Raw genomic sequence first — 26,563 nt, forward strand, 5'->3', positions numbered from 1 at the left:
ATTACATTATCTTTCGATAACGTAATAGGAACCCCTTTTGCCCAGTGGTAACTGTGGGTAATATAACTGGCCAGAAAGAGAATACATCTGAATAAGATGATTATCCTACTGCATGCCACCCACCTGTTCTATGTTTCCCATCCTCTACAGTTCCTAGTACACCTCCAGTGGACACAACAACCACTAAGAAAGAAGACTTGGAAAGGACCACAGAAAGAACAACTTAAACAAGTCCATGTCAAACTTAAGATTTTAGAAAAAGAAAAAAGGCATAAAAACCTGTTAAAATGAGGAAAAATTAATGACTTTGTAGATGCCCTTTAGTTAATGAAGTTCCAGTAGGGAAGGGTGAGACAATTTGTGTCCATTACCCTTGAATGCTCTACACCATATAGCTGCAGACTTCCCAAAAATGAAAACTGAACCTTTAAAATTCAAAGAACAGATACATACTATTACAGAATGTTAAAATTCAGATTTTGCAGAACTATGGCAGTTATTAAAGGTAATAGTCACTCATGAGATTTAAGAAAAAATAGTTAAGGAACCAGACACAGGTCCAAAGAATTTACTGGTAACATAAACAGATGATTACAAAAAAAACTTAGGATAGACTGTAAGCCCTTCAAAACTTGATTAGTCTAAAAGAATGAATTGCAAACAAACCAGGAGAATACTTACAAAGGGTTAAAATAATTTGAAAGGCATCGCAGTATTTTTTAAACACATTTATTGAATTATCACTTGTGACACTGGCAAATCTACATTTATATAAAAGTAATCAAATAATATTAACAAGTTCACATTTACAAACATTATACTTCACATATATTGTCCTACACAATATCGTCAAACCGGAATTAGATAAAGTATTCAACTCCTGCCTTCTCTTAAACCTCATTCTTCCACCAAAACATTTTTCTGCAAGTACTGTTCCCACAATTTTCATTTTTCATTCATATTCTTTCCTAAAGATTCCATTTCTTTTTTTTATCTCGGTTTCAGTATTCACTACTTTAAGTATGACTGCTTTAGACTGATTTCCATTTTCTAGTAATTGCTTTTTTTTTTTGGCAACTGCCAGAATTAAACTTAACAAGGTCTTACTATGTCTAGGCAATTCAGATCCTGCAACGCAGCTTAAAAAATAATTTCCTTAGTTACACTCATTTTCTCACCCAGTATTCCTGACACACTACTCTATATGGAATTTTTAAAGTCTGCCATCTCATTACACTCCAAAAACATGCTCTAAGGTACCTCTTCTTTTGCCTCACCTCCAACATTTGCCATCTACCCGATGAAAATTCTTTGGAGTTTGACTGGGGTACAAAAGAATCTATGCAGACACCTCCAGGGAAATAATCCTAAATCTTCTAGACTTTGTTGCATATTTGGTAGCCGTACGTTTCTTTGTTAACTGCTTATCTAATCTCTCTTCTCAATCTTTTCTGGCCTCCTCTGACTGATTCCTGCAGTTATCATACAATATTTTATATACCATATTAATTATTTTTTAATAGTAGCTTCTGTTCTAAATTTAACTAAACTCTATCAGAGCAGATCTTTCACTTAGGATTCACCCTTTCCCTTTCTCTTTGCCTATACTCTGATATCAGTCTCTGATAGGGAAGCAATCTCTAGCCAGCAGTCAAAATTTTTCTTTGCCTTTTCCCATTCTATTACTTTTCCCTCTCTAATTATTTGTTCCCAATGCCTTGTTTTTTTTTTTTTTAGAAGCATCCATCAGTAAATTCCAACTCCCTCTTGGCTATTCTTTGCATCCCTAATTGTAGTCAGTCCTATCAGATAAATCTGTTTTCTCCATTCCCATATTGCCTTAGTTCTTAGAATACTTTCTGCTAGTTTATGAATATAATATTCTGCATCACTGTTATTTTCCTTAAGGATCTCTATCCAAAATCTCACTGTTTCCTTATTTCTTTAATCCCCACCCCCATGCTTCAACATCATCCATTTCTACTTTGAAATGTAGCTTTCTACTGGAGTTACATAAAAAGCTTAACCGTGTAGCTCTAATATATCTCTTCAAACCAGGTAATCCTAAACTTCCTTGTTCTACTGGAAGGATCAGCTTATCCCACTTCAGACTTGCCCTCTTCCCTTCCCAGATAACATCCTTCAACTCTTTATTAATTACTATCTACAACTTTTCCTCTGGTTTATAAAAATATGCTTGACCCACGTATTAAACTAAAACACTAAAAACATTTTAATGCTTGTATCTTGCTATCCATATCCATAAGCAAGAGTTCTAGTTTCTTAGTTTTTCTATTATCTTTCCTTTAGTCTCTTCTCACATATCCTTAGCTGCCATAACAGTGTCCTTTTTAACCCATATCCCTAAATACTTCATACTCCTAAATACTTAATTTTTTCATGTTTCCAGAAACATGTATATTGCTGAACCAATTCAGGTGTGGGTACATAGTTTACAGCTATCATTTTAATTTTATCTTCATTAATTTTATATATATATATATATATATATATATATATATATACATATATATATATATACACACACACACATATATATGTGTGTGTGTGTGTGTATATGTATGTATATATATATATATATATATATATATATATATATATATATATATATATATATATATATATATACCAAACCATTTCAGAATGTTCCACAGCACTAAGCTGTACTTTTCTGGTTTTATCATGTACAAAGCAATATAATTTGCAAATAAAGCCAACTTTTCTTGAATACTATACTGATTATATTCTTAAATTTCAGAGTCCCTTAGTTTTTGCCAGTGGTTCTAAATGTAACACAAACAACAAAGGGAAAAGAGGATACCCCTGCCTTTTTCCTCTATTCAGACATAACTTAGAGAGAAACCCTCCTTGATTTTTGCCTCTGATCCCTCATATATCCTCCTAATTAATCTTATTATTGTATCAGAAAATGCAAATACTTCCATTGCCCAACTCATAAAACCACAGCTTACTCTGTTGAATGTGTTCTCTGCATGAAGACCCACTAAAAGCAGCGGTATTTTCTTATCATCTGCTTCTATCTGGATAATCCTTGCTCTTTTAATGTAGTCAAATGTTTGTCTACCCTCCACAAAACTGCACTGATCAATATCTATCAATTTTGGCAACACATTTGCCATTCTTTTAGCTATTATAGACAAACACTTTACAATAATGGTTTAACAATGAAATGGGCCTAGATGTTGGTGCTTCCCTCATTATAAAATAATGTTAAACAAAACCTTTCATATCTTTATCACTTCCTTCCTTCCTACCTTCCAAACTTACAATGGAATACCATCTATTCCTGGTGACTTTCCTGCATATTAATTATACATCACCATTTTTATCTCAACTCATCCTATCTTAACTGTTAATTGTTGAGATTCATCTACCTCAAACCTTGGCATATTTACGTCTTCCATAAATATTCCCATTTGTGTTTTTTCTTGACTGGCCCATTTTTAAGTGTTATACAAATTTTCATAAAATTTCCAAAATATCTCTACAGGATCTCTGGTTATTTTTCTTGTTATAGGCTCCCTGAGTTTGACAACAACCCTTTCAACTGCCCAGGTTGTTATGCCAAACAATTCTGTGCTCTGGAGTTATTATCAAAAACAGTTGCTTAGTTATTATCAAAAACAGTTGCTTAACAGCAATCTTTCTAAACTCATGAATATTATCCAGATATTCCCCTATTTTCTCTTTAGTACTCCACAATTGCACCTCTTCTTGTTCTGTGAGATTCCCCTTATTCTGTAATAATTTAACCTTGTCAGTCCCTGTTAATTCTTGTGTTTTTTCATTCTACCCTATTCTTAAACTCCACTTTCATTTTATCTCAGTCACTAGCTAAAACATCTAGAGCACCTTCTGGTTTCCCTAATAATCCCCAAATAATTTCCACTACACATTCCTTAAATTCTTCTCTTTTTAACAGGTAGGTGGGGAAAGTGCTAGTGCGTCATATTTACTTCATTACTCTGCATTTTTATCTCTTAGCACGTGATCTGAAATAATTATTGGATATGTGTTAAAGTTCTTGATTAAATGCACACTTTCCTGCAAAATATCATTAATGTCTAGTTTAGACTAATTGTTTTACCATGGAGAATAATATGTAAATTCTCTCCAAGTTCCTACTACTAAATCCACATCATCCATACCAAATATTTTCATAATTCTGTTCAGAAATCTACCCTATTTTGTTACATTTTCCCTTCTAGCCCCCCCCCAATACATCATCACTGTTGTAAATCAAATTCCAGTCCACACCTATAAGTAATCTTCCCTGCTGAAAAATTTTTAAGCTCCATAATATCAGTTTTAGGCGGACTATAAAGACATGCCATCGTAATCATCATCCCTTGCCAGTGGACCCTTACTGCCACAAATCTGCCATTATTATCTTTTGCCTCTTCTATTACTATTGGAGCTCCTCTAGCAATTAATATAGGCTATATTCTTTCCTTTGCCCTTGACATTCTGCTGAATATCAATTCTGAAATCATTTCTTTATCAAATTCACATGCTCAATTCTTTCCAAATGTGTGTTATATAGCATTGCTATCTGCATCCTGAACTTCTTAATATAATTATTCTTTCCTTTTTTCTATACCTGTCAGATCATTCACATTCTATAATATGGAAAGTGTCCCCATTCTGATAAAAAAGTCACTATTCCCACCTATTATATATGGAAGCTTTTTTAAATGTCTGATTCTAAATGTGCACTCACTAATGTTTGGCAGCTTGATCCTTTAGACATTTTTTTTCTTATCATGAACAAATAATGAAATTTAACCTTCCCAACAGGAACAACTGTCCCAAACAGACAGCTTCAAATACAGTCCTTAACCAACTAAAGTTGAGGTTATCCATGCTAAGATACATGTTATTTGCTGTGCATGTACTTACACTAATTGGGGTCTGTTCTTTTTTCACTTTATTCTCCTCCCAGATGTGAAAAACAATTTGCATGCTTTCAGAAAACATTAACTTTCAGCCTTGAAGAAACAGCATCCTGGCTTTTTTATTGCCCTATGGTCAGCTTGTCTCCATGGAAACATAACAGAAAAAAAATACAGTCCTCAGCTGCAGGGCAAAGACAAACAAACATTTATTGCTAAAGGAAGACTTTTCATTACATTTAGTGCTCTCTTGTTTAACTTATTAGATTAAACCAAGGATCTTAATACACACATTTCCCTCTGCAAAAGTAGAAGAAAACATATCAGTTCTAAATATATTATGATCTATGAACTTTTACACCCTATCCCCATGTCAACAACCCAAGATTACAACCTATTAACAAACATGCTTTTGTCTAGCCCTTTCTCCTCTTTTTGCATTGTAATGTATACATTTTGTAATACTAAAAAAGAAAAAAAAGAAAAAGGCATCCGTTTACTTTAGTATATTCATCACATACAAAAACTAAAATGCTTTACTATAAACCATGCAATTTATATCATGAAAAGTTTCATAGAAATACTGTTAAGAACAGAAATTGTTTTACTTAGTTACTTGTTTCCTTCCTTTTCTCTTCCCTCAGTGTCCTTCTAAACATTAATGACAAGAAATGAGGCAAATGCCTTTCAGTTCTCCACCAGTTCAACAAAGTCAAAGTCCTCAGTTCCCACTTTTTATACAGATGCTTTTCACAAAAACAACTGATGCTTTGCAGTTTCACATTTACTCACTAATTTCCATTTTGTTGGGCTTCTTCCTGTTCTTCTCCATCTCCCAACTCCTGACTTTGGTTCAATTTCAAGGTACTCCCAAATTCTTCTAGTCAACTCCTGTGCTTGTGTCTGTCTCTCAAGAATTTTCCTTAGAACAATGGAAAAGGTTTCATGGCCAAATTCTCTCCATGTGCTGTACTATTAAAAGAATGAGAAGCACAGCCCGCTTCCGCTTGATGGCTCACTTTTTTGTTGGACAGACTTTTATATTTCCTCCTTTGCCTGATTTGCATCAAAGATGTCTTTGATTCTATAGGAAAAAATATTCTGAAGACAGCTGGATACAGCAGACAATCTCAAACACGTGCCACTTGATACTCACTGACTGCTAGAATAAATTTGTTTCTCTTCTGCCTGGTGTACAGTGAATAAGCATTTACCACAAATACTCTGCTGTCTAAAACTTTTAATACTTCGCCCTTTTGCCACATGTTTGTCAGGATCAACTCTTTCTTTTGGTATGTTTGCATCTTTCTAATGCAGGTCTCGTTATCCTAGCCATATGTGGTGCATATACAGTGGATATAAAAAGTTTACACACTCCTGTTAAAATGCCAGGTTTTTGTGTTATAAAAAATGAGACCACAATAAATCATTTCAAAACTTTTCCCACCTTTAATGTGACCTATAACCTGTACAATTCAGTTGAAAATCAAATCTGTTAGGGAAAAAATATAAAAAATAAAAAACGTTCAATAAGTTGGTTGCATAAGTGTGCACACCCTTAAACTAATTCTTTGTTGAACCACCTTTTGATTTAATTACAACATTCAGTCTTCTTCGGTAGGAGTCTATCAGCATGGCACATCTTGACTAGGCAATATTTGCCTACTCTTCATTGTAAAAGCATTCAAAATCTATCAGATTGTGAGGGCATCTCTTGTGCACAGCCCACTTAAGGTCACCCCACAGATTTTCTATCGGATTTAGGTCTGTGCTCTGGCTGGACTATTCCAAAACTTTAAATTTCTTCTAGTGAAGCCATGATTTGGATGTATGCTTGGAGTCATTGTCGTGTTGAAAGGTGAAATTCCTCTTCATCTTCAGCTTTCTAGTGGACGCCTAAAGGTTTTGGGCAAAACGTGACTGGTATTTGGAACTATTCATAATTCCCTTCACCTTGACTAAAGCTCCAGTTCCAGCTGAAGAAAAGCAACCCCAAAGCATGATACTGACACCACCATGCTTCACTGTGGGGATGGTGTTCTTTTGGTGACGTGAAGTGTTGTTTTTAAGCCAAATGTACCTTTTGGAATTGTGGCCAAAAAGTTCAACCTTGGTCTCATCAGACCGTAATACATTTTTCCACATGCTTTTGGAAGACTATGTATTGTTTTGTAAATTTTAGTCAGGCCTGGATGTTTTTCTGTGTAAGAAAAAGCTTCTGTCTTGCAACCCTACCCCATAGCCCAGACATATGGAGAATATGGGAGATTGTTGTCACATGTAGTACACTGACAGTACTTGCCAGAAATTCCTGCTGTTCCTTCAGTGTTGCTGTAGGTCTCTTGGTATACCTCCCTGACCAGTTTTCATCTTGTCTTTTCATCAATTTTGGAGGGAAGTCCAGTTCTTTGCAACGTCACTGTTGTTTCACATTTTCTCCACTTTTTGATGACTGTCTTCACTGTGTTCCATGGTATATCCAATGATGTGGAAATGTTTTTGTAGCCTTCTCCAGACTGATACCTTTCAACAATGAGATAGATTCCTTTGATGCTTTGTAAGCTCTCTGTGAACCATGGCTTTTGCTGCAGCAGGCAACTGGGTAAATGTCAGGAAAATCCCTACTAGGACAGCTGAACTTTATTTGGGGTTAATCATAGTCTCTTTAATTGATGGCAGGTGTATACCCAAGAAGACTGAATGCTGTAATTAAATCAAAAGATGCTTCAACAAAGTATTAGTTTAAGGGTGTGCATACTTATGCAACCAGCTTAGTGTATGTTTTTTATTTTTTATATTTTTTTCCCTAACAAATTTGTTTTTCAATTGAACTGTACAGGTTATAGGTCACATTAAAGGTGGGAAAAGTTTTGAAATAATTTATTGTGGTCTCACTTTTTATATCACAGAAACCTGGCATTTTAACAGGGGTGTGTAAACTTTTTATATCCACTGTACACAGTGTTTTCTTTCAGTTAACAAGTCCTGCTTTGGAATACCAGTCCAGTTGCTTATTTGTGCTTTCATAAAATCAGTACAGTCTGTTCATTCTAGTTTCTCTGGTAGAACAGAAATCACAGAGTTCTCCTACATGCTCTGTTATGTAATTCTACCATTTTTTAAAACATCTCATCTTCAGCAGTCTCATACTCAGCCAGTCTTTTCTTCATTTCAACCTCTGATTTTTGCAGTTTTATCAACTCATCTGTTTAAAGCTTCTTTCATTTTTTCCAGCCTTTTATTTTTGAGTTGTTATATTCCTTCAGTGTTTCATTTATATTAATTAGCTCTGAGACAATTTCACTTAATTTATCTTCTAGATTACTAAACAAGGGCCGCGGTGGTGCAGCAGTTAGCGTTGTCACCTCACAGCAAGAGGTTCTCCCGTTCGATTCTCAGCCGGAGCGCCTTCTGCATGGAGTCTGCATGTTCTCCCCACGGTTGAGTGACGTTAAAGATATGCAAGTAGGTGTGAACGTGAATGGGCGTGCCTTCCTTGAAGGTTGGGCGTCGGGCTGGCAACCATAAAAATTCACTACCAATCATTAGCGGACCGGAGTTCTGCTGTGGCGACCCCTAACCGGGAAAAGCTGAAAGACATTACTTCAGTATCTTCTAGATTAGTAAACACCATATCTTGCAATCAAAGCTAAAGCCAGAACATTTTGCTGAACAGCTGCAGGATTCTTCACAGTATGTGTTTTCTCTTCACCTTTTCTAGTTGATTTTCTTTTAGACTCTCTTAGTTTCTTCTTTGCTGGCAACCAGGTAGTGTACTTACTAGTTAGTAACTGAATTTACTAAAAGTGACAAAAGTTCTGAGCCCTTGTCTTTCATTTTCTTTTTTCATACTGGGAGCACTGAAGTTAAGCTGTTGTGTCCAGCCATCTTGGAAATTCAGCACTGCAGTATTTTTGATCCTGTATGAACAGCATCACAGGCTGTGGGCTCTGATTTTGTGCAGAGTTTACATCCAAATGTTCAGGCTGCATTAAAGTGGCGATTACTTAATTGTCAGTGTGTGACATTAGAAAAGCTGCTTCAATATACTGAACTTTGATGACAGAATGACACCTTGGGAGCAGATGTCATAAGTTGTCCAATCATCTTGTTTCCACTTATGAAACATATCCCAAGTGGCTTGGTCTGCTAATGTCTCAAGTACTATAATTCTCCTTACCTAGCAGGCTAGCCCTATGGAGTACAGTGATGAAGCCTTGACTGCAAACCAAACAACCCATGTTTGAACAGTGGTTCCTGTACTTGAATAGCTGGTGGGGAGGACTGGAATGAGTGGCTAACACTAGTTCACCCATTCTAGCGGGTAGGAGTGGTAATCTGCCAAGTCATTTTCCAGAAAAATTGCCAGCTACTTAACAGGGACAGGGGTATGGGCACAGGTTTGAGTCTACCTAGCTAGTGAAGGCAGTCCTCAGTAAAATGTTTCTGGAAGCATGCATAAAACAGAGAATGGTATACTAGAGCCCTGCAGTGATGCAAGTGCTGAAGTCATCCACCAGAGGACAGGTTAAGGCCTTGAGCAGTAATGCCTTGATGAATGCCTGGATGATAACCTCTGCCCTGTAGAAAATGAAACAGCTAGGATATTTCTTGCCTTGAGGGGCATGAATGGGTCATTAGGTTGTTAAAAGAGGGCTGACAGTTGGCAGGCATCAGGGATCCAAATAATCTCTCTTTACCTACAGTTTCTTAACAATCAATTTTACAGATTGAAGTTAGTAAAGAACTTTACTGAGTGGTTACTTACAGGTACCTTTATTTACCTTACTCTTACTCCACTCCTGCAGAGTCTGCACTGGTTAACTATTAGGTTATATCACCCTTGAAGTTCTAGAGTTATTATATTTAGCCCTGCATGATTTAGGTCTCCTTTATCTTAAAGAGCTCCTAGTCCAGTATATCCAAAATACACCTGGAGACATCTGATGGCCATTCCTTCTCTCACTGTGCACCTTGCCTTTGGAACCTTCTTCATTGTATAAGAGGCAGTCCCTTATTTTGACAGGCTTTAAGAGGACTTTAAAGTCTTATCTCTTTTCATTGGCTTACTATGTGTCCTGGTTTTACTATTATATATAGGCATAATGTGTAGAGATTTTAATTCAACTGCATTTACTCAGTTTTTTTACTGCAATGATGTTTGGTTATCAAGCATTTTAAGAAAATGTGGATTTACTAGTATGACAAAATGAATGCACAATTCAGCTCTATTTATTTCTCTTTCATCAAAAGAAAATTAAGCCATAAAACAGAGCAGAGAATATAGCATTGGCACAACCTCTTCTTCAAATGAGCCTGATAAACTTGAGCTCATCACAGAATTAATGCAGGGCTGAGCACAAGGGAATGGTACTGTTACCAGTATAAGAAGTGCAAATTAAAAATGATTTGACACAAAGTCATGGATTAGCTTCTATGTGCTTCATACCGTCAATATCTGAAGCATGATCTAAATCCAGTGCAAACCAAGAAGAATTTCAAATTGTTGAGAATTAAACTCCAGTAATAACAGAGATGGTCAAACAAGGAGAGAGGTGGCATTTATTTCACTGAGATACATGTTTTTCACTTAATGTCAAAGCAACCACTGCCCAAAGCTAGCAGAAGCAGTAATTTTGGTTCAAACTTGGATGTCGTAAAGAAATGAGACTAGCGTATGCTTACAAGACACAGCACACCAGTAATCTCTGGCCTGGTACATTAGTGCAAACTAACAAACATATACTCAGTAAAATGCTATTCCATAGTGACCTTAATATTAACTGGTTGAAGGATGGTCAGGATGGGCAGTCAAAAATGTTTAACTCGGAATCATTGTATCAAATTAACTCTTTTTTCACAAAGTTAACATGAAATCAAAGAAAGATCTACTGGACTGGGATATCTCTCCTTATCCTAGTGACACCGAAGCAAATGGCAAAATATGTAACTTCAGTAGTCATTTTTTAAAACAAAAGTTTCCCAAGGAAACTTAACTATATTTTTCCAAAGAAAAAATAACTGAAAGGTGTACCACCACTCCAGCAGAGCACTGGTTAATTATGCTAGTCAGAACTATAGATTGGATGATGTATGCAGTTCCTTTATAAAATGTTTTTAATAAAATGCTAGGCCAGCTAACTGCCTGTGAGAGGAACAGATCAAACTTCTATAATGTAAATTATAACCATCCACACATCAAAGTTTCAAAAGACCTGAGAAGTAAAGTATGGATCACTTACAAAGGGAAGAGTATCATATAGTCATTCCAATTTCAAAAACATCTCATGAATAAGAAAGGGCAATTGTCAGAATTTGAACATCTCAGCATCTGCAAAACCTCCTATTTACTTCCCTTTCTTGTACAAAGACATTTTTATGTCAGACAAACACAAGAGACTGTCATCCAAGCAGCAGTCATAGCTCTCTGTTTGTAATGGCCTAAATCCCCACCACCACGAAGCTGATGTATACATTCACCTGCATGGTGACATCCATTCTCTCATACATATCTCCTGGAATGTTACTGCTACTTACTGCAGCTTGGAAGAGCCAACTGCATATCCCTACCCTGTAAACTGCAAGCTGTACTTCCATTTCACTGTGAGAGTAAACACTACAGCAGACAGAGCTACCTTCTTACAGCAAGGATATGCGGAACTGTGTCTGCCACTCCCACCCAGCCTCAATGGCTAGCTCCTCTAGCACCCAGGCTGTTAAACCAGATCATCTGTGCCATAGTCAGGCTTTTATACATCTATGACACAAAGCTGACCTTGCATCCTTTGGGAAGTTCAGGAAAAATTAAATGTTGCATGGTTAAAAAGAGGACCCAAAAATGACTTAAGATGTTACATATGGTTCTGAATCCAGTACTAGGATTCCTTGGTAAATATGCCCACAAAAGCAAGGCAACAGTGTCAACCATGTTGCGAGGAACTGCTAAGATGTGGTTTGTACCCCTAAACTGGTATTTTATTCAGCAATTAACTTTTTATTGGAAATATGCCTTCTGTTGTCTAAGATCTATACTGTACTCTTCCTTGGTTTGTCCCTTTAAGCAAGCATTGAGTCTCAGTGTAGTGTCACTACACAGACTGCTATCAGAAGTGAACTACAAGAGCTTGTCTGTTCTTCCACCCAACCGAGAAAAGAAGGGACAGCCTTTTTGTCCACTGATCCCATCCTTCAAATGGACTAGGGCTAACTAAGAAAAGCAAAGGGTAATTATAGCTAGTGTGTACAATACAGGGAGTGGGTATATGACCATGAAAGCACATTTTTATATTTCCATATTAAATATAAATCTCTTCAGTTATAATGTGTGTCATGCTCCATAATCTCAGTAATATTCATAGCATGCATACTTCTTCTCTCTCTCTCTCTCTCTCTCTCCAAAGTTGTACTGACTGAAACGTTAGTGCCTCCTAGAGGTGGAATTAACTAGTATGCATTGCCTTTTGAACTGCAGTGCCCTGACCTCTCCAGAGGCTCAGCAATGCATAGTCTTCTCGTAATTTCAGTTTATTCAGCACTGCTGTCTTAGTACTGTGTAAAAGAGTACAGCTATTACAAAATGTTAGAGCTACAGGGAATATGGTATCAGAACATCTTTCTCAGCAATTTTCCAACTTCAGCTTAAAATCAGCAGACTTTCCTGCTGAATGCTGTACTAAACACTAATCCATGTTACAAAGCTGTGAGCTAGCATGCTTTCTTTGGTCCTGTGGAGGAACAGCATGTTATAATATATGATATACAGTTCTGAACCAAACTGTTAGAGTCGTATGTTTAAAAATGATGAAGAATTATCTACATAATAACATAATGTCCTTCCATTTATTTCTTACCTTTGCATGTTTTACCATCAGGCTGCAGTGTAAATCCAACAGGACAGCTGCAACGAACTCCAGTAGAAGTATCCTTGCATGTGCGGTCACAGCCACCATTATTAACAGCACAAGTTTCTGCAAACACAAAGAGAAACATAATGATTTAAAAAATATACCAAGTCCTCAAATGTTCAGGTTACCATATGCAAAATCCAAGAGTTTTTGCAGTTACAGCTTACTAATGCCTCAAGGCATCAAATATTGCTTATTCATATTTCCATTACTTATTCCAAAACCATGCTACATTCAAGGTATTAGAATATTTCATCTTAAAGCTCATACAATGCAAACAACCTTTTTGATATTTGACCATGTAGTGCAGATAAAGAGATTACTTGTACAGTAATTATTTTAATATTTCTTTAAATATATCAACAGTAAAGTGACAGACCGATTAGTCTCATAGGAAAGCTCACTGCTGTCTAGAGAATGCTGCTGGCAGTATGTGTGGTACTTGAATGGTTACTGAATTATAGCAAATTGTTTATATAACATTGCAAAATTCATATTCGCTGTGCTTATTGTAGCTTATAAAATCCATTTTAAGACCAAGAATTAAATGAATGCAACCACTATTTAAATTACTTTTAACTACATAGTTTGCCATTTACAGTTTTCTAGTAACACTTAATGGCTCTAGGTTTATAGGTAAGTACTATGCTAACTACTCTTACAAGCCATTTTAAGTCAAGACAATTTTTTTAAAGGCAAAAATCAGACCCTGTATCTTGTGTCTGTCAGGTAAATACCTTAATCATTATGTCAACACTCAACCCATATCTAGAGATATGAACATTTGAACTGTGAAGCAATAACTTCATATCATATTATATTAATATTAATATAATATCTTATCATTAATATAATAATAATATCATATTATAAGGAAAGGAGGTGGGATAGCAGTCCTTTACAAAAATACTTTAACTGTTAATAGAGAAACCACTCTATCACCCCAATTCAATAATGCAGAACTCCTCATAACCACGCTACAGATTAACCATAACATCATCTGTGTATACATTCCACCAGGCAACAACATAAATGCCCTAGAGGATATTCTTTACTGGTTATCCACTACCTATCCCCAAGAAACCATAGTTCTAGGTGAATTCAAGATCGACTGGCACCCTGCTCCTCCAAAACCTCCCTCACCCCTATAAACTTATATAGGTTTAAACAGACCATAACCTCTCCCACTAGAATAAACAAACCTACCAACAGGGAAAGTATCCTAGACTGGATCCTAGTCAATAACCAACCCCAAATGTACACAGCTGGCACTCTCCCTGATGGCCTAGGGACCATCCACAAACCTATATCATAAAACATAAGGCAGGAAACCCCCACCAGACCAAATATAAAACACTTAGAAACAGGAAAAACTTTGACACTGCTATTTTCCTAAAAGAATCTAAAAACTCTACCATTAGAAGAGGCTATAGCTCACTTTAACACTAAATTCCTAAGTATCCTTGACTTCCATGCCCCAGGACGTACAATAAAATCTAGATCAAACACAGCACCATGGCTCACAAAAGATACCATATTAAAAATCAAAACTAGAAACAGAGCCTGGGCCAGCTGGAGATCGACCAAAGCCCCACTTGATCATTTAAAATATCGTCAAGTGAGGAATGAAACAAAAAAATCTATTCTACTAGATAAAAAAGCTTCTACCAGAATCTCCTACAAAACCACCACAGCAACCCTCAAAAGTTCTGGGCAGGTTTAAATCAACTTTTTCATCCAGGTCATTCTACCACCCCAACCCCGGCTAACCACACCCATAGTTCCCCAGAGACCATAGCTGGCGCTTATAACAACTTTTTCATGAAACAATCCAATACCTAGCAAATCAATTAACCCCCACAAACAAACCCCACCCCTAATCTACTCACTAATCACCCCCAATTTGCCTTCCAACCCATATCCGCTAGTCTTATCAAACACATAAAAAAAACTAAAACCTACCACCCTCTTTGCGGACCTCCTCCCTGCAGAGTACCTACAAATAGTTGCAGATGCCATTGCATATCTCATATCTATCCTGATCAACAGGACCATATCTGATAGCGCTATCCCCTCCTTCTGGAAAATATCTCACGTCATCACAGTCCATAAAGTAGGAAGTTCTACAGAACTATCCAACTACAGACCCATTGCCATTCTTTCCCCATTAGCCAAAATAATGGAGAAATGTATACACAAGCCACTAATGCAATACCTTACACTGAAAAACTTACTATCCAACTCCCAACATGGTTTCAGGCCACACCACAGCACCACCTTGGCCCTCCTTTCCTTTACTAATGCCATAAACCAAAACAGGAACATCAATAGGCTATCCTCTACCCTCTTTCTTGACCTATAAAAAGCCTTTGACATGGTCAACCATGAACTTCTCATTCTTTCTCTAGTCAATTTCCCTCAATAAGCACGCAATCCAGTGGTTCCAGTCCTACCTGACTGGTAGACAACAGGCGGTACTATGGCAGGGCAAACTGTCCAGCCAGCTTTCTCTCACACTCAGTGTCCATCAAGGCTCCATACTAGGTCCACTACTTTTCTCTATTTTCATCAACAACCTTCACACTGCTATCCCTAAAGCTACCTACATTCAATATGCAGATGATTCCACTCTGATCTGCTCAGCCACCTCCCCATCCGAATTCCAAATCTTAACCCAAAATACTTTTAACACTATTGAAAACTGCTCGCCAACCAACGCCTACTGCTGAACCCCAATAAAACTAAACTTCTACTTTTCACCTCCACTAGTAGATCCGCCACACTTTCATTCTCTGTCACGTCTAATAATGGTACCACTATCTCACCAGATACCTACACCAAGCTTCTAGGGGTTATCATAGATAATAATCTTAAATTTGACCTACAGGTCAACAAAACCATCAATAAGAAGCTTGGATCACTGTACAGAAACAAGACATTTTAACCCCACTGGATAGAACTGCTATTGCCCGGTCACACCTACTCTCTACTCATATATGCCTCACCTGTACTCTCAAACCTCAACAAATCTGAACTAAGTAAACTCTTCCATAGCTACAACCATATTGCCAGATTTGCCACTGTCTCCACCTATAGAACCCACCACTGCCAGAACCTGAAACAGCTAGAGTGGCTAGAACTGCCCAGCTTAATTCATTTCAATTAACTCTTAATAGCGCACAAAATACTATACCACCCTGAGAATACCCCCTCGCTTATAAATATTATTAAGCCATATAACAACTTGAGATCCCTACAATCAGCCAACAGACTACTGGTCCAAACCCACAAAGCTAATAACCCCGCTGGTGAATCCCTGTTTACCATCTTTGTTGGCAAAACCTGGAATTCGTTGCCAAACTATATAACCCTACAATCCTCCATAAGTCTCTTCAAAAAAAAAAAAACCTCAAACAGTATCTCATAGTTAACTGGCTTTGCCCATGTACCAACCCTGATTAAGTTATAAACTGAAAGCATAACCTCTAAATATCGTAATATGTAATTACTTAACCAAACTCTGCTTCCAATCTGATGTCTCTTGTTTTTAATTGTGTCTGACCATGAGAATCGTGAGTCCCTATTTGGGAACATTACTAAACCATTGTAGAAAACACCTTGTCTTATATTTTAATGTAATCCATGTAATGTTATCTAACTTCTTGTGTAATCTATGTAATTTTTTTCTACTAGAGCTTTTCTCCCCGGGCCTCTAACAAAAATAGAAATGTGTCCAGTTGGACTATCCCAGTAAACAAATGTAAAATAAATAAATAAATTTAGTTAAGCTATGTTGCATTTAATACAGAATGAAGTATGCTGACACATCATGATGGCAATGTTCCTGGAACTGTACAGTACCATCATGAAACAGTATACTTCAGTTTAAAAAGAATCTAACAACCATTTAAATGAACTATACTTCTTTATTGAACTGTACTGTCAACCTCATGTTCAAAATCCAGTATGAAGTGTTTATATCTAAAAGCATTTTTTTTCTCAAACCAGATGTTACACATCAAAGTAAAAAACTGATGAATATGCACCTAATGCACATCAGTGTGTACAACTATACTGACCATTTTGCAATAGGAAAGTAATAGAAATAGAAAGATGTTGGGCAAAGACATGTTAGTTAATGAAAATGCCTAAAGCAAGATGACAAAGTCTATTAAGTCAAAATGCTGTTATAAATTGCATCAATAAAGTACATTTGTGCAAGTTGCACTTGCCATAAGAGTAAATGTCATTTGTGCAAGTTGTAATTGCCATAAGAGTAAATGTCAGTCTCCTCACTGCTGCAGTAGCCTTTGGCTATTTGGGATGCATCTTGCCCAGGATACAACTGACCAGCTTCACAAAGCTCTTTCTACCTCTCATACTTCACTATGAGTGCTAATTGGCTAACTTCTTAGAGGGAAAATCAGGACTTTATCATTCAGAGAGGGAGTTTACTTTTCCCAAACCATTAAGAGATATAAATAGTAGCAAATAACTTTATATTCCAACAACTAACTATATACAGAAGTAGGAGTTGGGTGTGGCTATTGCAGCAATGAGAAATTTGAACATCTACTGTTACTGTACGTACAGTTTATATAAAGTACAGTTGTGTACACTTACCATAAATGTAGATGTTTGAGTGTATTCACTGTTGCAGTCATCACATTTGGGTTATCTGCCTGCAGGTAGCCCTCAGCCGGCCTGAATACCAGAGTCTTTGGATTTCTGCGTCGGATGCTGTCACTTCTTCCATGACGTCAGGGGTATAAAACATGCAGCTGATGCCATTACATCAGTTTTTCATGCCCCAGATGTCGGGTGCCCCCACAATAGGAAGCAATTATATGGTACAGAATACCCCCAGCAAAAAGCAAATACACATGATACAATATATGCCAAACAAGGAGGAAAGGTAAAAGTCAAGATAAGTCAGGGGGCAGGAGGGAGTGTAACCAGGACTGCAACAGTGAATACACTCAAACATCACCATTTAAGGTAAGTGTAACAACTGTACTATGTTCTTTGTGTTTCACTGTTGCAGTCATCACATTTGGGTTGATTCTCAAAGCTAAGGAAGGATGGAGGTAGTTAAAGAGCATTAGGGCTAGCAATAAGGCCCTGTAAAACTGCTGTGGCAAATCCAGCTCTGGATTTAGAAATGACAGGCAGGTGATAATGCTTGGTGAAAGTATGTACAGAGCTCCAGGTTGCAGCTTCCTGGACAGGTAGGTCCTTGGTAGGGACTCCTCTGAGAAATGCAGTAGAGATAGATGCAGCCCTGGTGGAATGTGTCCTTATCCCCTGTGGGGTAGGTTTTCCATGGTGTTTGTAGTGGAAATGGATGCAATGTGCTATCCATTTGGAAATGGTTTGCTTTGTAATGGCCTTCCCCTCTGCCCCTGCAGCAAAGCCAACTAGCAGCTAGTCAGATTTTCTGAGAGGTGTAGTCCTGTCCAAATAGAATCTAAGCTGTCTGTGTAACGTCTAGAGAATGCAGTATCCTTTCCCCTTTATTCTGAGGATTAGGGAAAAAAGTAGGCAAATAAATGGACTGGTTTAGAGCCACACTAGACACCACCTTGGGAATAAAGGATGGATTAGTCCTGAGGGAAACCCTGTCCGCATGGAAGATAATGAAGGGTTCCATTGCCATGAGGGTCTGCAGTTCAGACACTCTTCTTGCTGAAGTGATGGCTAGAAGTAAAGCTGTTTTCCACGAAAGGAATTTCAACTCTGCTGTAGCAGCTGATTCAAAGGGGGGGAGAGTGAGTTTTTCCAATACAAAGTTAAGGTCCCAGGCTGGAGTGGGAGCCCTTCTAGGGGGGGGGTCTTACATTTTTGATCCCTCTAAGGAATTGTTTTAGCAGGGGATGAGAGAAGAGGGGTGGGCCAGTATTATAATGTGCTGATATGGCAGAGGCATGAATCTTAATTGAAGAGAAAGATAGGCCCTTGTGGAGCATTTCTGTTAAATAATCTAGAATATGAGGTAAGCTGGGCACCGTTATGCCCATCCCCTGAGCCTGGCTCCAGGAACAGTATCTTTTCCACTTTTCTGAATAGGATTTTCTAGTACTAGGCCTCCTTGCCTCAAGAATGACATCCAGCACCTGCTTACTGAGGACTGCCGGAGGTGAGGTCAGGGAATTAGCCAGGCTGCAAAGTTCAGGGGTTTGAAGCTGTAGGTGCAGAATCTGGCCCGCCTGCTGGGACAGCAGGGAAGGGTTCTGAGGTGGGTTGTAGCACTGCAGACTGTGCAAAAGGGATACCAGTGCTGGCGTGGCCAGTCTGGGGCAATCAGTATTGTCCTTGGCTTGTCCTGTTTGACCTTTAGTAGAACCTTTCAGAGGAGAGGAATTGGGGGAAAGGCATAAACTGAGAGGCTTCCCCATATAAAGGACAGGCCATACACTTTCCAAGCTTGACTGTGGGGAGTTCTGGTGCAGAATTTGTTCAATTTGTAGTTCTGAGGGGAGGCAAACAGGTCTACCTCTGGAGTCCCCCATTTGTTCCTCAAGAGCTTGAATATTTTGGGTTCCAGTTTCCATTCATGTGGGTCCATGAGATTTCTGCTTAAGTTGTCTGCCAGTGAATTTAGTTTGCCTGGCAGGAATTGAGCTTGTAGGTTCACTTGGTAGCTCAGGGCTGTGTTCTACAGAGCCATGGCTAGTCTGCAGAGTGGGTAGGAATGAGTTCCTCCCTGCTTGTTATGTACCAGATAACTGTGGTGTTGTCTGTCTTTACCAATAGTTGTCCTGGAAAAATAAGGTCTCTGAAGGCTGTCAGAGCATTCTGTACAGCTAACATTTCTTTTTGATTGATATGCAGGTGCATCTGTTTTGGGTTCCATTTGCCCTGAATGCACTTCCCTGCCATGTGAGCCCCCCCCCATGCATAGTCTGATGTGTCTGTTGTTAGGGTTTGGGCGGCAGGGGGTAGAGTGAAAGGGAGTCCCTTGCTGTGGTAACAGGCCTCTGCCCACCAAAGGAACTCTGCCCTTAGACAAGGGATGATAGGAATCATTGTTTCCAGATCATGAGAATGTTGACACCATAGACGTTTTAGATACCACTGAAGTTTCCTCATATGCAGTCTTGCATATGGAATTAACAGAATGCAAGAGGCCATGATCCCCAGGGCTTGCAGTATTTTCCTTGCAGATAGTTGAGTTTTTGTGGCCAGTAGTCTGAAGTAGGTTGTCAAATGAAGTTGTTCCTCTGGAGTGAGGAAGGCCATCTGGGAAGTTGTGTTCAAGCTTGCTCCCAGGAATACAGTCTGTTGGTAGGGTAATAGGTGTGATTTCTTCTAGTTGATGGTGTACCCTAGTGAAGTCTCTTTACAAATGCCAGGTGCTGTAATAGCAAGTCCTGACTCTCTGCCTGAATCAAACAATCGTCCAAATATGGGTAAATTTGAATATTTCTCTGCCTGCAAAATGCAATGGCTGGAGCTAGGCACTTTGTAAATACCCTAGATGCAGTAGATAGGCCAAAGGGCAGTGTAGAGAACTGATAGTGCATGGAGCCTGCTCTGAAGCATAGGAATTTTCTGCAGGATTCCCTTATTGGGATGTGCAGGTAAGTTTCTTTTAAGTCTAGAGTTGCCAGCAAGGCATCCTTGGCTAGCATAGGAAGAAGCTGCTGAAGTTAACATTTTGAATTTTGGAACCACCAGAAAGGTGTTGAGAACAGAAAGGTCCAGGACAGGACACCAGGAGTTTTCTTTTCTGGGAACCAGGAACAGTCTTGAATAAAAACTTTGCCCCCTTTGTTCTGCTGGAACAGGTTGAATAGCCCTGATACTGACGAGAGAGAGCACTTGTTTTTGGGACTCTGCCCACTGGTTTGGGGGAAGGTCTGGCCATCCACTTGGGGTTGGAAGCGAGTGTAAGTGGAATCTGTATACTAGGGAAACTATATTTAAAACGCATTTGTCTTGGGTAAAGAGTTCCCAGTTTTTTGCATGCAAGGCAAGCTTTTCTCCTAAGGGAGCAAGTAGTTGAGCAAGGCTTGGTAGAGTTAAGGATAAGTCATTGTACCATTTTTCCATAGGGGGTGGCTTACTACTCTCTGCTTTGGAAGTGGAGGCTCCCCACTCCTTAGATCTGTGCATAACCTGAGACTGAAGTCTTGGTGGTCTGCTGCTCCTGGGTTTGGACTGAGAAGGCCTGGAAGGGACTGGAAAGGACCAGTTCTTTGAAGGCCAATGCCTACTGAATCTAGGTGGCTGTACTTGTAAGAAATCTTTAACAGTTTGCATAGATTTAGCTTTTTCCTCCATCCTTTTGAGGACTTCTGCTTTGCTGCCAAAAAGGCACTCTTGGTGTAAGGGTGCATCCAGTAATTTAGCTTTAACATGATCTGGCAAGTTTTGTTCCTTAAGCCAAGCATGCCTTCCAAGTACAGACCCAGTGACAGCAGCCCTGCAAGATGCTTCTAAAGCATCAAAACCACATTGCAAAGTATGTTTACCTTCTTGGTCAGCAGAATGCATGTGCTCAGCACAGTCAGGAATCAACATCATTTTCTGTTTAATTAAGCCCATAATATACTGATGATACTTTAACATATGAAACTGGCAATTTAAAGCCCTAAAAGCCAAAGTGGCAGAAGTATACACCTTCTTACCCCATCTGTCTAAAGCTCTAGAATCCCTTTCAGAAGGGGTAGGATTTTTGGCAGTAATAGCCTTAATGCCTTTTGATCCTTGGGAAATGGTCTCTGGATCTGCAGTAGGATTCTTGAAAAGGAATTTGTGAGAGTCAGGTACTCTGTAGTATCTGTCAGGTTTCCTGGGAGCTGGAGGCAAAGTGTCTGGGTTAAGGCTGGATTCCCAAAAAACATCATCTACAATCTACAGAACAGGAGGGATAGCTAGAGGCTTGTGTTAAGGCAGGTTTAAAAATTCCCTAAGTCTCTTTTTGGATTGAGAATAGTCCTGGCTTTCCCAGCGGAAATGCTCCCTAAGGGTATGCAAGGTTTCACCAAAAGAAAAATCTTCTGGAGGGGAAGCAGAGGGAATGGAATCCTCTGTATCAGAATGCTCATAAGTAGATAAGCGTAAATTCCGGTAGTCAGAAGGAACAGAGATATCAGATTCCTAATTCTAATTCTAATCATTTGTTTTTGAGGCATATGGGCCTGAGAATGCGCTTTGGTCATCAGTTTTCTAGGCTTAGTGTGAGCTTTATGCCTGAGGAATTCGGTATTTTTAGCTTGAAACAAAGTTGTCAGTTTGATATGAAAATCGGTAGGCCTGAATACACCACCAAACAAGGCAAGTGTGCTCTGAGAAGTCCAACAAATATTTAATGGCTGACAACAAATAAGGCGGCACAGTGGTGCAGCGGTTAACATTGTCACCTCACAGCAAGAGGTTCTCTGGTTCGATTCTTGGCTGGGGTGCCTTCTGTGTGGAGTTTGCATGTTCTCCCTGTTTTCGCGTGGGTTTCCTCCGGTTTCCTCCCACATTCCAAAAACATGCATCTGGAGCATTTCTCCCAGGGCCTCCACTGAAAACAGGCTCTGTTGAACCTAGTTGGACTATCCTGGTCAACAAATGTTAAATAAATAATAATAATAAAATAAATATAGTTCAGATAACAATAATCCAATACGCAATCCAGTAACTGGCAACAAGTAAAAAAGTTAAAAGTTTTAAAACAATCTGACAACGGTAATCCAGGTCGCAATGTAAAGCGCTTTTCGTTAGGAAACCCTTCTCCTAACTTCATCAGACAATGACATCCAGGATAGAAACACTGGTTTAAATTCTTAATCTGATAACTGATACCTATTACTGCAATTAAGTACAATCACAAAGTTAAAGGTGTAGTACTAACATCGGTGGACTTGTTGATGTTAAATAAACAAGTAATAAGTTAAAACAGTTTTTTTAAACCAAATTCCGTTATATTAAAACAGAAAAACTAACACTTAGTTAAATGATAATAATTATGATTATAATTTACCTAATTCTAAAATCAAGGGACCCATGGAAAATATAAATTTTATATGAAATTATATCATATATAATGACATCATAAAAGTGAATTTAAACAAGTCAGGACACTTAACAGGGAATTATAACATCACTAGGACTACTAGTAATCTTATTATATGACCATCCATAGAAAATTACAACTATTATCTCTTTAGACTCTTGAGTTTTAACACACATAGGATGGAGGTCATTTCATTAAGACCCAGTGGAAGGCATGTATTGAGTCTAAGCTGCCAAAGAAGCTCTAGTTTCTCGAGCATAAGTGTAGATGCCCCTCCTCTTCTGTCCGTATCTATTGACTCAATGGCCTTGAATTTAAAAATGTGGTTAGGGTAATTAATACAATGTCTAGCTAGTGGACTCTCCATTTTCCCTTTGTTGATGTAATAAACATGTTCGTAAATCCTCTCTTTAAATTTACAGTCTGTCTTGCCAACACAGAAACCAGGGCAACACTGACATAGTGCTAAATAGACTATGGCCTTAGAATTACAATTAAACTTATTCTTTAGGAAGTATTCTCGCCCCCTAATAGTAAATTTTGACCCTGTGATAATGTGTCAACATTGGTTACATGCCTCACATTTAAATGTCCCCAGAATATCTCTAATATTTCTATTACTTCTTTCAGTGAGGTTTTTTAAGTTCTTTCCTTTCTTCCAGGTAACAAGGGGTTTATCTCCTGATTTACCTTGTATATCTCTATCAGATGTTAGCAACTGCCAATTTTTGGCCAATATTGTATTCAAGGCTTCATAATCTAAAGAGAATATTTCCACAAATCTCAAACAGTATTGCACACTTTGTGGCCCAATGCAATTCCTGACTACAGGGTTTCTAAGTTCTGATTCCCCTAAGACATTGGTTTCCAACATATGGAATGTGGTCCGCCCCAGGATAGATTGGGCTTAAAGTGGCCAGAGGCACGTTTTTTACTGACCTCACTTATAAGGTCAGTGATCAACTCATTAAGGTACCCTCTTTTGAGGAACATAGACTTTAACAGTTCACATTCTTCAAAGAAATGGTAGTCCTCCGTAGTCGTCCTGGCCGCTCGTACCAGTTGACCCTTCACTACACTCTTCTTCTAGTGCATAGGATGGAAACTAGTGTAGTGTAAAAATGAGTTTGAATAAGTGTTGTTTCGAAAAATCCGTGCAATATATTTTTTCTGAGCTCTATCTTTAGTTAATTCAACATCCAAGAAACACATAGTCTCTCTGTGAAAGTTACTTGTAAACTTAAAGAAGGTGGTGGACCTACTGAGCTGCTCTAAAATTCTAGAAGCCAATTCAGAGCCACCCTTGATGACCATAAAAATATCATCTAAAAAACGGGTGAAAAAATAAATACACTCGTTCAATTCAGGGTTTTCAAAGATGGTGTCTTTTTCCCATTTAGCCATCACTAAATTGGCAAAACTAGCTCCACAAGGGGAGCCCATAGCTACTCCTGTCTGCTGCCTAAAGTATTCTTTTTCAAACGTGATGTAATTAGACAGTGTAATACCTAACAGTTCCTCCACCAACCTCAATTATGAATGTTCTGCCCCTTTTAATCTCATATGTTCAATTACCCACTCTATTCCTAAAGTTTGTAGGATTACTGTATATAGGTTACATACATTCACTGTCAGAAAACAAAAGTCCTCATTGTAATCTAAAGGGTCAATACTAGTCAAAAATGTCCAAGAGTCTTTGTAAATTTGAGGTTCTAAGGACACAAATCTCTACAAAATATCATCTATCACCTTAGCACAAGAATAGGTGATTGATTGCTGAGCGTCCACTAAAGGACGCATAGGCGGGTCTCCTTGGTTCTTGTGAATTTTAGGTATTCCAAAAAGTACAGGTAGACTAGGTGATAGCACTGACAAATAATTAAACATATCCACATCAATTACTGAGTCGATGAACATGTCATTCAAGAACATTCTAATACGATTGTATGCTATGTTCAGTTCATTCAGACTCACTTTGATGTAGGTGTTACTTTCAAGTATCTTTCCCATTCTTTCCCTATATTCCATTTTATGCATAATAATCTGTCCACCTCCTTTATCAGGTTTCATTAGGCGGACTGGTAGAAGTCTAAAATTGCTAAGGGCTTCTTTTTCGTTCTTATTCAAGTTGGTCACTAGTCCTGACCTGTGTGTTCGGTTAATAAAAGCCCTAAAGTCCACTTTGCACACTTTTTTGAATAACAAAATGGACGGGTGTAATGGGGGGTTAAAAGTGCAGGAGATACTCGCGTTTGAATTCACATTGTGGTTCCCATTCCCCAATATCAATTGTAAATTAAGCTTCCTAATGTAAAGCTTAAAGTCCAGCAGTAAGACACCTATATCGGTAGCATGAGTTGGAATAAATGTAAGTCCTTTTGCAAAGATTTTGACCAGTAAAGGATCAATGGTGTACTCAGTAAAGTTGTAAATTTTAAAGTCTCTACTTTAAATTCAAGGCTATTGATTCAATTGATACGGACAGAAGAGGAGAGGCATCTACACTTATGCTCGAGAAACTAGAGCTTCTTTGGCAGCTTAGACTCAATGCATGACTTTCACCGGGTCTTAATGAAATGACCTCCATCCTATGTGTGTTAAAACTCAAGAGTCTAAAGAGATAACAGTTGTAATTTTCTATGGATGGTCATATAATAAGATTACTAGTAGTCCTAGTGATGTTATAATTCCCTGTTAAGTGTCCTGACTTCTTTACATTCACTTTTATGACATGTCATTATATATGATATAATTTCATATAAAATTTATATTTTCCATGGGTCCCTTGATTTTAGAATTAGGTAAATTATTATCATAATTATCAGCATTTAACTAAGTGTTAGTTTTTCTGTTTTAATATAACGGAATTTGGTTTAAAAAAACTATTTTAACTTATTACTTGTTTATTTAACATCAATAAGTCCACCGATGTTAGTACTACACCTTTAACTTTGTGATTGTACTTAATTGCAATAATAGGTATCAGTTATCAGATTAAGAATTTAAACCTGTGTTTCTATCCTAGGTGTCATTGTCTGATGAAGTTAGGAGAAGGGTTTCCTAACGAAAAGCGCTTTACATTGTGACCCGGATTACCGTTGTCAGATTGTTTTAAAACTTAACTTTTTTACTTGTTGCCAGTCACTGGATTATGTATTGGATTTTGTTATCTGAACTACATTTCTTATTTGTTGTCAGCCATTAAATATTTGTTGGACTTCTCAGAGCACGCTCGCCTTGTTTGGTGATTTACAAGTTTTTGGACTTTCCTGTTTTAACAGGCCTGAATACACCCTCAGAAGCTGGTGCCTGCACAGCGGCTCCGGACCCATCCAAGGTACAGACATCCGCAGGTTCCATAGTCGAAGAAGTATCTTGTGACATACCGGACTCTGAATGGGTCTCAGTAGAGGCCTGTGAATCTGTAGTAGCGGGTATCAGGGGCTGCGAAAGTGCCTCACTGAGTACCAGTGGACTGGCGACTAGCTTATCGGAAGCGTCATCGGCAGTTTTGGACCTATGCGGTCTCTCTCTGTCTTTATCCTTACATTTTTTCGGAAGATCGGTAGTCAGATGGCTTAACAAAGCCATTTCAGTGTATGGATATCGAGAACAAAAGTATTTCGCTACAAAAAAAAGCCCAACAATGAATAGTTTGGGCATTGAACAAGGCACAAAACCGACAGCGAGGGACTTCGTAGTCAGGGCCTCAACAGGTG

The 26,563-nt window shown here is 38.2% G+C and overlaps 1 protein-coding gene across 1 annotated transcript in view; it reads right to left on the reverse strand.

Moving 5' to 3' along the window:
• Positions 1-26,563, reverse strand: part of LOC122791730 (signal peptide, CUB and EGF-like domain-containing protein 2) — a 1,774,756-nt gene that overhangs the window by 737,012 nt on the left and 1,011,181 nt on the right. The window contains exon 8 of the mRNA XM_044059635.1: positions 12,785-12,901. Coding sequence (XP_043915570.1) covers positions 12,785-12,901 — 117 coding nt within the window. The remainder of the gene's footprint in view (positions 1-12,784; positions 12,902-26,563) is intronic.

This window comes from Protopterus annectens, chromosome 17.part0 (assembly GCF_019279795.1).
Source record: "Protopterus annectens isolate FY-2018-M chromosome 17.part0, PAN1.0, whole genome shotgun sequence".
Lineage (NCBI taxonomy): Eukaryota > Metazoa > Chordata > Ceratodontiformes > Protopteridae > Protopterus > Protopterus annectens.